At 36.6% G+C, this 12,975-nt stretch overlaps 1 protein-coding gene across 1 annotated transcript in view; it reads left to right on the forward strand.

Annotated features, from left to right (window-relative positions):
- YLPM1 (YLP motif containing 1) overlaps nt 1-12,646 on the forward strand; it is an 87,419-nt gene extending 74,773 nt beyond the window's left edge. The window contains exons 18-21 of the mRNA XM_011981533.1: nt 836-887; nt 5,817-5,947; nt 11,722-11,904; nt 12,232-12,646. Coding sequence (XP_011836923.1) covers nt 836-887; nt 5,817-5,947; nt 11,722-11,868 — 330 coding nt within the window. The 3' untranslated portion in view covers nt 11,869-11,904; nt 12,232-12,646. The remainder of the gene's footprint in view (nt 1-835; nt 888-5,816; nt 5,948-11,721; nt 11,905-12,231) is intronic.
- Nucleotides 12,647-12,975: the final 329 nt, after the last annotated feature.

Raw genomic sequence — 12,975 nt, forward strand, 5'->3', positions numbered from 1 at the left:
TACTTGCTAGGTGAATAAACAGAAATGATTACTGCATAGCTCAATAGGCACATTAGGAAATTTGAAAATCTTTTGGGAGTGAGTTCGAAATAAGCCACCCAGTTATTTTATGAAATATAAGATGTAAGTTGCCAGTGGAGATTTCTGGTTTTGCATATAATAGGATAACATAATTTTTAAAAACATCAGAAATAATAATCTAGTTTTCAACTAATAAAAATGTTCTGAATTTGATTCAGTAAAATTAGCCTTTGTATGCTCTAACTGGTAAATGAATTGAGTCATTTTAAAATGAAGTTGAACTTCCTAATTGGGTAATTGGGTTAAGTGCTACCAATTCTTTTCCTTTCTTTTGAGTACTTGAAATTACTGAAATATAAAGTAACTATCTTGAAGAACACTTTTTGGACCTTATGGCTACTATCAGTTGATAATAGCAGTTATATTTAGAAGATAACCTAGCTAGTATTACAAATTATCTGATACTCTGAATAATATTAATATTAGCACAGTAACTACCTGTACATTCTTATCATATTTGCTATACAGCTGTTGTTCAGACTACAATTGTGAGTCCTGAACTGTAGCTGCCTCAGAGCGCCTTCATGATACTATTCTGAAGCGACTACTCCGAAATGTGGACAGTGCAGTTTGGTGAATTTGGTCATTTAGTTTCTTCAAAGATAGTGAGATTGTGTTTCCCCTAAGGATGTATTTACAGCTAGTCAGTGGAAACTGAATCCATTCCCAGTTTTAATGCTTTTCCAGTTCAAACGTGATATGCATGTATGTGTCTCTTTCTAACCCTTCGAGCTTCTCTCTGTGTACGATTTAGGGTTACATTCCGAAAAGCAAATGGGAGATGGACACATCTGAGGCAAAGCTAGGTGGGTATTTCCTTTTTCCTGTTTTTATATGTGATACCTGATGGTAATGGTCATAGATCTTTTCTGCTATAAGAGGAACAAATTTCCTAAAACTTCTACTTGAACAGAGATTTCTGGCCTACCTTATATCCTCCAATCTATTTTGTTAGCTTTTATATCTTGTGACAAAGTCATAAGTATTTTAAAAGAACTGCTTTCAATACTATTTAAAGTTTTTAGAGTCAACAGAAATATTTGATAATTTAGCAACAAAATATTGTCACTTATAAAATCTATTCTTTTATATTAATCAGAAATGTTGGTGCTGATGAGATTTCTTTTTTAAAGAATATTTAAGTGCAGTCCAAAGTTAAACCTGATTATGAATACTTTAGATAATAAAAATAATATAAAGTTTAAAATTAATTAAAAGGCATTTATTCTCCTTGTATAATAAATGAGAGTTTCTGAGTAGAGAGAAGCAGATATGTAATTCAGGTTTTTGAGGAGCCTGCTTTATAAAATTCAGTTTAAATTTTTCTTCAAATTGTTAATGCCAAATTCCAAGGTTAAACCAGTTTAAATGATTGTCTAAATCAGAATTTGAAGTTGCTTAATGTGAAGTTATCTGTCAAACAAAAAAGTCATACATACCCAATGGATTCCCTCTAGTATTTGTTGGTGAAAACTGCAAAATAGTTTTTCAGTTTTACTTCGTTTAAAGAGAACCATTTAACATGTTGATTAAGATGTATGAATAAAAATCTAAAACAATGTACTAAGGACTTTTTGAGATCAGCCTTACTGATATATGAGGTATGACTGTCAGTTTATGTTTCTTTTCCTGGTATTATACTCCAAAACTAAAGGAACCATCTAAGTATCTTAAATTGATACAGGAAGTTTGAGTCATTTAGCTGCTTCATTGCTTGGGACATGTGTTTCTGACATCAAAGGAGTGCATTTTACATGCAATTACGTAAGCTATGCCTTTAATTTGCCCCAACTACTTGTGTTAGCAGTTGGTATTGACCAGGTCCTGTGTTAAAAGACAGTTCCGCGAACTGTATTATTACATTACTGGTATAGGTGCTTTGTTGTCAAGTCTAAAAGATTTTTTTTAGTTTATGTTGCGTGAAAATTTTATGTGGTTTTTGACATATTCTTCTAGTCGTCTTCCCTCTGTGGGAAATCTTAATAATAACTAATTGTCATCTTCCAGAGACCCTTAAAGCACTTATGTGTTTAAATGCAATTAAATATGTAGGAAAATAAAAATTACAAAATACTTTAAAAATAATAATAATGCTTTAGTTCTGCTTATTTCGACGTTAGATTAACTCTCTGTGAAGTTCTGTACATTACAATGACCCATAATATGCAAAGATCTTTTCTCTCTTCTGGTTCTCTAAATATTGATTATCTTTTGGGGCAAAGAGAGATCATAAATAAAGGTAGTTAAGGGGGATGTAAAAGTGATAAATATTAGCTTAACGTGTAATCTTTAGAGGCCTCATGTAATACATGATCTGGGGTAATGCTGTTTTAAACTCAAACCAGTCCATCTTTTACTTTTCTGTTTTTAAAAGGAAAAGGGAATTTAGTTGTGATGATTATTCAAGAATGTATATTAATATTGGTATTTCTTGGAATTTCTGGAAAAAATTCTGGCCCGTCTACCATTTGCTTCTCAGAAAATACATTTTATACAAATTTTCAGTTTTAAAGACAGAATAGTAGATAATGAATTCCAGAAATGGATTTTTTTAAATAAACCATTTCAATGAAAGGCACTGAAGATCTGGTAATAAATCTAGGAAATAAATTTTAACATATTTGCAGTCGGGTTTTTATTTATTTTTTAACAAGAGTGACAGTAATGTTATATATAAGGACTTGTATCTTGCACCACTGTATTGAGAGCTAATCCTACCACAGAGGAAGGCAAAGAGTGTGCATTCTTGAAAGTGCTTACTACTTTGAGGTTGGTCCATTGACCCAACTGAGAAGATTCTTCTCTAAAACATGAGGATCTTGTGTCGGATCTTGTAGCCTATTTATGTTGCCTTCCTTATCATAACAAATTTAATATAATTTGATTACCAAGTACAATTTATTTTTCTGAGTACTTTACCAACATTCCCCAATTACTCTTGGAAAATGATTATACTGGGTGGAAATATATTATGTTTTAGCGGTGTCACGTGTTGAGTGAAAACAGTTGAATCTGAAACAGAGGAATTTTGATTCACAAATGAGTCTGCCAGTGAGAACATACTTACCTATAGTCTTTCAAGCAGCTGGTTAGATCTTATTGCAGATTCTTGATCTATGCTCATTAAGTATAGTACACAGTTCAGCCTCTGCCTGAATGTTAAATTGAAAGTGATGTGATTTTAGAACAGTTCACAACAGGCCTGAGCTACCTCTGGCATGGAGTTGTTGAAGGCTGCCTGTGGCCCACCTTCAGTCCCACGAGACTGGTTCTTCCCTGCTGGGACACAGGCATCCTAATGCAAGGGCAGGTTGTTACTTGCCACATCAGGTGCTGGGATTCAGCATTGAAGCTACTTAAACTCCAGTGACATGATTTTAGTTTCTCATACTGTGAAGCTAGAATATTTGAGACTGTTATCATCCTAATTTAGGTTTCTTCATATAAAGTACTTTTGCTTTTCTCATCTCAGTGTCATTTGTCTCTACTCATGAGTTGTATATTGGTTTTCTACGTGTCAGACAGATTCATCTCTTCAGAGTTGGAATATAATTATTATTTGTATAGGTGCGTAATCTTGTGTTTACTTTGAACAGATTTTCAGAAATACCATTTACATTTAGAAAATACATAGCTGTATCTAAGGAATTTTTCTGTTGTGCTATAATACATACTGTTTCAAATATGTGGTAAAATTCTGTGACCTGCCAAGTTGGATTTAAAACTTCATCTTCATCTTAAAACTTCATCTTTTGAAATCTCTGAAAATCATTAGTGTGCATGGATTGAACACCAGTCTTTCTGTAATTAACAACCCCAGATTTCTCTCCCCTCACCTTATGCCATCCATCTGTGTGTTTGGTTTCCAGTATGCCATGTGGAAGAGGTGTGAGCCTTTCTTCAGCCCAAGAAGGAAACTTTAAACATATTTGCACAATAAAATTTCAAATTAAACATTTCAACAAGGGTGCTCAGACTAGAAATACATGCTCTTCTGAAATTCCATGTTGCAACTGTAACTCCTGTCATATATACCCAGTGTATGAGGAGAAGTTCTTGCAGTTTTCACACTGCCCTTCTGTATTGCTGCCTGGCTGTGCTCTGTTGTTGGAAATGAAATATGAAATTTTTACTTTGAAGTATGTTAATGTCAAAGTTGATCGTATTAAGTTTGGAAATCCTTTGAGGTTTATTTAATAAGTGTGTTGGAGCTTCTTTCTCTTCTGGTAATACTGTACACTGTTGAACTGAGAACAGTTTTATTGTTTGTGGGACTTTGTTGGTTTTCTAATACCATAACCTGTGTCCCTGTGCAGTCAGGGGGTCACTTCTTTAAGATCATGTATAATATGGCCCGTCATATACACGTAGATAGAGCCATTTGGTACAGCATGTGATTCCAGAGATTAGACGACTGGATCTCTTGAATCCATACCTGTTAAAATTTTGCCAAAATGAGATGATTAAAATTTTTGTGAGTTTTATAAACTGTTGCAGTTTGCCTTACTGATTTTTCAATGATAATCACTTTTATGGGAAAGGGGCTTAGGAACAAAAAACTTTGCCACGAATGCAAAATCTTACTGGTTTTTAAAGCTTGTAACAGTTGTGTGTAAAACTTTTATATTTGAAACATAAACTCACCCTTTCTGCCACTGCTTTCACTGCACTTTTCATACCAAGTTCTCTCCAACATGGTGTCTAAAAGATTTTTATTATATACACTCTTTATGGAATTCAATGAAGTGTGGTTATGCTGTGTTTCTGAAGTTTTTAGGCTTTTCTTCATTGGCCTGCCTAGTACTAGTGTGTTTATATAACTTCAGATGATTCAGAAGTTTAGTGCTTCATTGTAGCAAAAAATGTATATAACTCATAATATCCTACATGTAGCGTTCAAAATCAATTATTAATAACCAATAAAAGACTCAACACATTTTCATTGCGTGTTCTTCTTTAAGACACCTAAACTCATATCTCATAATTTCTGAATCTGCAATCCCTATTCATTAATTGATTATAGTTTTTGAGTTGTTGGAAAGCCTAGCCCTCTCAGATTCAGGGTTCAGAAAGAATTATCAGGTCTGGTAAAATTATCTGACTAGCCCTTAGCCTCAGAATGGTCAGCTTCATAGTATGAGCAAAGAAAGTGGTGATCTCATATAGTCAGCTTATTCATGAACATTAATTCATGGTGAATGCACTCACAGCAAAAAAAAAACAAAAAAAAACAAAAAAAAAAACTGTTCATCTAAAACCTTAAACGTTAGCTTGGCTCATTAAGTTCTTGGTACTACCTGCTTTTCATATGACACAGTATCAAACATGACTGCAGATGAAATGGGTGGTGTTAATATTGTGTTAAAGAAAAAAAGAATGGAAGACACTGTCTGGAAAAGCCCAACTTTGCATTTGCCATCAGAACATGAGAGCTATGGTGGGTGGGAGGACAAGGAGACCAGGAGTCAAGTGCCTTTTCTTGCCTTGCCCATATTTGCTCTTAAACCAACATCATAAACATAATGGCTACCAGAGTGAATACCAAACAATGGAAATTCTGGCACAGAACTTGATATTATCTCAGCCAAGAAGATAGTTTGGATCTGCAAGTGATGCTGCACTCAAAATTGTGGATATGCCCTCTGAAAGTGTTCCAGCCTTCTTTTCCCCTGTGTGTGTGTCCTGTGCAAACTCACACTCTTCCTTAATGCTACGGCTCTGTGTTTGTCCCTCAGACAAGTTGGATGGCTTGAGGACTGGTACTAAAAGGAAACGTGACTGGGAGGCCATTGCCAGCAGAATGGAGGATTATCTTCAGCTCCCCGATGATTATGATACTCGTGCTTCTGAGCCTGGGAAGAAGAGGGTAAGAGACTTTGTCAATAACTGCCAACAAATGAAGGGCCCATTTAGGCATCTGGTTTTAGGAAGTTACAGGCAGATAATCACATGAATGCTATTTTTAAAATGATTTAGTTTACGCTATGTCATGTTACACTTCCCAAAAAGGAGTCATACCTTATAAATTATCTCATCAAAATGTACAAGTAACTTGAAAAATTGGAGAACAGAACCTCACATGGCTAGTGCGTTAACCTTAAAGGCATTGGGAGTGGCCAGTCACTTGTGCCATTTTGTCATGGGGCAAAAGAAGCCAAGTACAGAGTAGGGTATTGAAGAGAACCTGTGGAACTTCTTAATGGATGGAGTGTGGAGGGTCCAAAGGTAGATAGAATCAAGGGTGACCCCTTGGTACTCTGGCCATGAGCACTGCATATATGTGGTGCCATTTAGTGAGAGAGAGAAAACTGAGGGAGTCATAAGTCATGATTTTTGGAACTGAGAGAAATAATTTAAGTTCTGTGAGAGAAATTCTAATTTTTCTTCTAATTAAGTTAGAAGTGTAAGTGAAAATGTCAAAATGACTGTTGGATTTATTAGTACAAAATTCACCAGAGAGATCAGACTGAACTAACAAATTTCAGGAAATGGTATTTAGAAGCATGGGACTGAATGATCTTGCCCAAGGAAAAAGTATAAATGGAAAAGGCAATAGGACGCCAGACTCCAAAATTTAGTTCAGATAGAGCTAAGTGTTTCAAGAAGAAAAGAGTGTAGTCAGTTTTTAAATGATGCGGAAAAGACAAGTAAGTTTGGAACAGATAAATGACTGCTAGATGTGGCAACATGGAGGTCACTGATGATTGTAGTTTGTCATCAGTCTACAGTGATGAGGGGGCAGAAACCAGTTTGGAGCAGATTAAAGAATGAATAAGAAATGATGAAGTACAGTACAGCATATGTAGGCAACTTTTTGAAGTTTTGCTATGAAAGGGAATAGAGAAGTGAAGCTAGGGCATTAGATAGGTCTTTACATAAATGTTGAATTCAGTAAAAGTGATAGATGTGTATATCCTTTAAAACAAAATAACAAAGCAAAGGGATCATATATACTGTTCTGTACAAGTCTTTTTCAGCTATTCCATCTTGATCTTTCTATATAAGCATATACAGACCTACCATTCTTTTTAAAGGGCTCCTTAGTGTGCCATTGTTTGGTTGTACAATCAGTTATTTAACTAGTCCCTTTGTATTAGTCCATTTGCGTAGCTATAAAGGAATATGGGAGATTGGGTAATTCATAAAGAAAAAAGGTTTATTTTGGCTCATTGTTCTGCAGGCTGTTCAGGAAGCTTGGTGCTAGCATCAGCTCCTGGTGAGGCCTCAGGAAGTCTTCAATTATGATGGAAGACAAAGGAGGAGCCAGCGTGGCAAGAGAGGAACCAAGGGGAGGGGGTCCCAACTCTTTTTAACAACCAGATCTCATATGAACTCAGAGTGAGGACTTGCTCATTACCGTTAGGAGGGCACCAAGACGTTCATGAGGGATCCTCCTCCATGACCCAAACACCTTCAATATTGGGGATTACAATTCAACATGAGATTTGAAGGGGACAAACATCCAAACCGTAATACGAGATTTGAAGGGGACAGATGTCCAAACCGTAATATCTTTATTGATGGATGCTTACAGTGTTTCCATTTATTGCCAGTACAGACGTGAAGGTTGTGGTGTGTATGTCTCTCTTTAAATACCTACATGCAAGTAATTGCCTGTTTTTCTACACTTCGACCAGCAGTGCTGTTATCAAACTCTTTAACTTTTGATAATCTGATAGGTGAAAAAAAATAGTATCTCATTTTTCATTTATTTACTTAAGAATGAGGTTGTGCATCATTTACCTCTATGCATCATTTCTTTGTATTTGTTTCTTAATGAATTTTCTCAGTGCCTTAGTGTACTTTGTAATGGGCACTATTACAAAGAATCCAGGTTTCAAAACTTTTTAAAATACTGCAGATACTCCAAAGCCTGCCCTTGTTTGTGTAACTTCAAGGGATGGCGAAGGGAGAGCCCACTGCCATTTGCACCCAGCCTCACCAAAGAACTACTTGTAATGATACCTCTTACTCAAGTTTTAAGACTGGAGCCAACAGAGGCAGAAATGGCCCTTTCTTGCAAATAATAAAGTATAGTTCTGGTAACAATTAGTAATCTAAAATGAGAAATATTTTATCTGTTTTTACTCAGGTAACTATCACTGTCTTCACTAAGGAGTATGTAATGCCATGCAGTTTATTTTGTTAGGTTAGGTGACCAAAGAGAACTGAATGGTGCACATTCTAGTTCTTTAAAGTTACTCCTCTTTAACTCTCCTCCCCTGCCTTATACTTTGACTTCAGATAGTTTTTAACTCTTGAACTACTCACCAAAATCAACATTAGAGCACAAGGAGATCCTACAGGTAGTAAAGAATACAGAATGCTGTACATTACTCATTCCTTCTCTGGGCTTTCTTTGTTTCTGTGATCCAGCTTTTTACAGATACCAGGTGGGTTCTTGGGATTAACTTCCTCTATAACGAAAAGGTGGTTCTGTAGAGTGGGTTATATTAGAATTTTGCCTAAATGGCTAGACTTTAAAATATAATTTACTTTTAAAATATTTGCTTGCTTGGGTATAAAATGGTAGCTTACTTGGACTTTAATTTGTATTTCTTTGATGACTATGAAAGGCGAACATTTCCCTTGTTTGTTTGCTGAGTTTGTGTATTTTAGAAATATTTATAGTGACAGTGGATGAAATATAAGGACCTCAAACCTTTGAGTGCTAGTCGAGATTTTTCTGTATTATAACAGTTTTATTTTTACAGGAAAAAACAACAGCAAAAATGTTGTAAGTCGCAAAAGTACCTCTAGGAAAATTAAAAGGGACACTGACATTTAAGAAGCCATTTCAAGCTGAAAGTCATTATTCTGCTTCTTATATTTTTAGTGGTTCGGTAATCATTTATTCATTCCATATGTTGAATGTCTTTGTATGAAGTCTATGAATGAGTCCTCTTAAGGAGCTGACATCCAGTGGAGGAATTCAACATGTAAATAAATAATTTTACTATAGCATCAGTATAAATTAGAGATATTAACAAAATACAGTAGTTTCCAAAATATTTTAATTCCAACTTCATTTGTTGTTGGTTTTTTTTGGTTTTTTTTTTTTTGAGACGGGGTCTCACTCTGTTGCCAGGCTGGAGTGCAGTGGCGTGATTTTGGCTCACTGCAACCTCTGCCTCCTAGTTCAAGCCATTCTCATGCCTCAGCCTCCTGAGTAGCTGGGATTACAGGTGCCCACCACCACACCTGGCTAATTTTGTTTGTATTTTTAGTAGAGATGGGGTTTCGCCATGTTGGCCGGGCTGGTCTCAAACTCCTGACCTCAGGTGATCTGTCTGCCTCAGCCTCCCAAAGTGCTGGGATTACAGGCGTGAGCCACTGTGTCTGGCCGAATTCCAATGTTAAAATCTTGGGCATTTATTCGCAAACATACTACTGATTTCAAAAACAACTACACACTTTTTCTTCTAATGCTACCATGTAAGGGGCAAACTGTGGCCACTGAACAAAGAAAAAGTAACTAGCCCACAGCAAATTTAAATCCATTCCCATGGCATCCTCAGCACAGTAGTGTGTTTTCACATAAACGCCCAAAACTTAGTTCGTAATGATCTTTCGCTAAAATGTATATCCTTGATCCTAGGTGGCGCTAAGAGAGTATATATGAATTTTATTTATTTATTTATTTATTTTTGAGGTAGGGTCTCTCTGTCACCCAAGCTGGAGTACAGTGGTGTGATCTCGGCTCACTGTCACTTCCGCCTCCCAGGCTCAAGCAATTCTCCCACCTCATCCTTGTTAGTAGCTAGGACTTCAGACACCCACCACACCACCATGCCCAGCTAATTTTTGTATTTTTAGTAGAGACACGGTTTTGCCATGTTACCCATGCTGGTCTCGAACACCTGGGCTGAAGGGATCTGCCGGCCTCGGCCTCCCAAAGTGCTGGAATTACAGGTGTAAGCCACTGTGCCTGGCTGTATGTATGAATTAATCAAAATAAGTACTTCAGCATTGATGGGCAGAATGCCCAAAGATTTTTCTATATGGAAGCCCACATTATTTATTAGGCTTCTTACTAAGGCCCATGAAAGACATTGAGCCATAGGTTTTCTATATACTAAAAACCTACTTTCTGGAAAGTCAGGTGTTATCAGTTTCTTCCCACTGCTATTACTGTGACTCCTCCTTTTGACCAGGTGAGACTGTTAGAAGCCTAGTTATTTCATTGCCAGTCATGCAAATAGTAATTAGTGTACATTAGAGCAATAATGCATTTCCAGGTCCAGTGTGAAGAGCATGGTGTTTCCATGCTCTGGTTCCCTCTCCTTGTCACAGATAATAAATCACAAGCCATGTTTAAAATACATTATCTGTGGACTTTGGTACCATGTAGTGCAAGCAACAGATTCATAGTTTCTTTTTAAGAATCTGAACTTTTACAGAGTATGTATATCTCCATATACTTTTAAAAACATATTAACATAATATGTGGCTGGGCATGGTGGCTCATGCTTATAATCATAGCACTTTGGGAGGCCAAGGCAGGAGGATTGCTTGAGCCCAGCAGTTTGAGACCAGCCTGAGCAACATAGTGAGACTCTGACTCTTAAAAATAAATAAATAAATAAATTACAAAAATTTAAAAAAATCATATGTAAGAATATATATATTTTAAAAATCAGAATACCAATAGGAAATATCCCTGATCCATGTATTTGTAGTTGTAATCTTGCCATGGATATCAGCTGAGTCTGTTTCTTGGTCTCTCTATCTCATGAATGAAAGTAGTAATACCAGCTTACTGTTTTCCCTAAGATTAAATTTCAAGAAATATTTCTGTGTAGAGATAAAATTCAGTTACTGATCTAGGGTGTTGATACTCTGTTAGGGAGGACAGATCTGTAAGTGGATAATTACAGTACAGTGTGGAAGTTCAAAAGCAGACATATCAAAATCCAGAAGTTAACTGTGGGAAGCAGTGATTATTTGATTGGCAAAGGAAAAAGGGGTAAGTCAGGGAGGGATGACTGGACTCATGCCAAGTGGATAAGGTTAGGGAAAAGACATTTCAGGAAGAATGACTAGTACTTATATGCAGAGTTACAGAGACAAGAAATGGTGCAATGCACTCTGAGTGCTAGAAGGAAGTTTATATTGTTTGTATAAAATGCCATAGGCACTGGCCAGAGATGTTGCAGGAAAGTAGTTGGGGCCAGATCAAGAGGGACCTGAGTTCTTGGACTTTACCTGGTAGGTAGGGAAAGGAGTTAAAGCAAATGAGTCACAACTGTGTGTTTTAGGAAGCTCACTCTGGCAGCATGAATCTGGAGGGGATGAGTACAGACAGGAAGACTAGGTAGAGATTAGTGCTTTGCTTTCAGGTGAAAAAAAAAATGAGGTCAGTGAATTATTAAATAAAAAGGAATGGCAGAGGAGAAAGAGAGGACAGGATTGAGCTGAACTGTTCAGGAGCTGGAATGGTTAGGACTTGGATTGGCCAGAGTGTTTTCTCTCTGTGACTTAAAATATATGACTTTTCCCAATTTTCCTGGGTTAGTTTTTAATTTTTTAAGCTTGTGGCTTCAGATGAGTCATTCTACCCCTTAGACTGTCCAGAGAGGGAGGAGGCTCTTTGCATATTTATTTTTCCTAAAGCTCAGCCTAATGCTGTGTTCTTTTTAGGTCAGATGGGCAGACCTGGAAGAGAAGAAGGATGCAGATAGGAAAAGGGCCATAGGTTTTGTGGTCGGACAGACTGATTGGGAGAAGATCACAGATGAAAGTGGTCACCTGGCTGAAAAAGCCCTCAATCGAACCAAATATATATGAGACTTAGTTTTTGAACGGAGTCATTATTCCTCTAAGGTAAGAGTACACAGTCATATAAATAGCCTACTGTGTGGTTGCTTCAAAGGGTTTGAGATAAAGAAGACAGCATGCTTTGCTAAAAATGCTCTCTTCTTGTGTTATTTTATAGTTCTGAAAGAGTAAGTATGTGCTAGTTGTTAACATTTACAATATTATTAGAAAAGGAAGCCATTTTCTACAACCTGGCTCACTTATAAAAATAAAAACCTTGAGAAAAACTTGAATTCGATAGATTTGGGAAGGAGTGAAGTGATGTTATATTAAGGGTTACTGAACCTTCTACCTGTTCTTTCCAGGTGTGACAGCCTTTTCTTTTCTTTCCAGGTGGTTCGCTTTGAGGTGATCTGAAGCCAAGGCCTCACGGAGCTTCTTTGTGTGTCACCTTGCTTCCACGTTTCAGTTATTGTTTTGTTTCTACTGCTTTAGTTTTTTTAAAGTTCTCCAGTGTCCCCAAGAGGTATTAGAATCTTGCTGTGCCCAAGCAAGACGTTAATTTTTCTTTTAACTGTTTTGGGGAGGGAGGGAGTGATAGCTTAACTGCTGAAGCCAGGTGGGGGTCCGCTGGAGGATTCCAACAGAGAATATTTCCTCCACTGTACATTGTCACAGACTATCTCTATCATCATTGCTTTGTGGCTGTTTCTGTTTTTTACTGTATGTAACTGGTAGCTGATTGTACTAGGATTAAAAACAATAAACTTTCATGATAAAGCCGATGAGATTCATGGGCTATACAGCATGGGCCCTTTTCTCTTGTTTTCTTAATTTTATTTTTATTGCTTTTTAAATATGGTATGTCCTAATTAAATGCTAGCTGAACATCCCAAAACCTCTTTTTAATTGAATATTATGTGGCTCAATGATTCCGTAGCACATGTTGTAAAACACAGGGTTCAAATGATGTTCAAAACACTCATCTTTGTTTTATAGCTGATTTATTTCTCTATCTTTGTGTCTTGAAGACTGATGAACCTTAAGTTCAAATATTCATCAGTTCCCTGGAGCATATCCATTCTGTAACATGATGCTTTATTTAAAAATTTTTTTTTATCCTCTCTATTCTTCCCT

Source organism: Mandrillus leucophaeus, unplaced genomic scaffold (assembly GCF_000951045.1).
Source record: "Mandrillus leucophaeus isolate KB7577 unplaced genomic scaffold, Mleu.le_1.0 Scaffold228, whole genome shotgun sequence".
NCBI lineage: Eukaryota > Metazoa > Chordata > Mammalia > Primates > Cercopithecidae > Mandrillus > Mandrillus leucophaeus.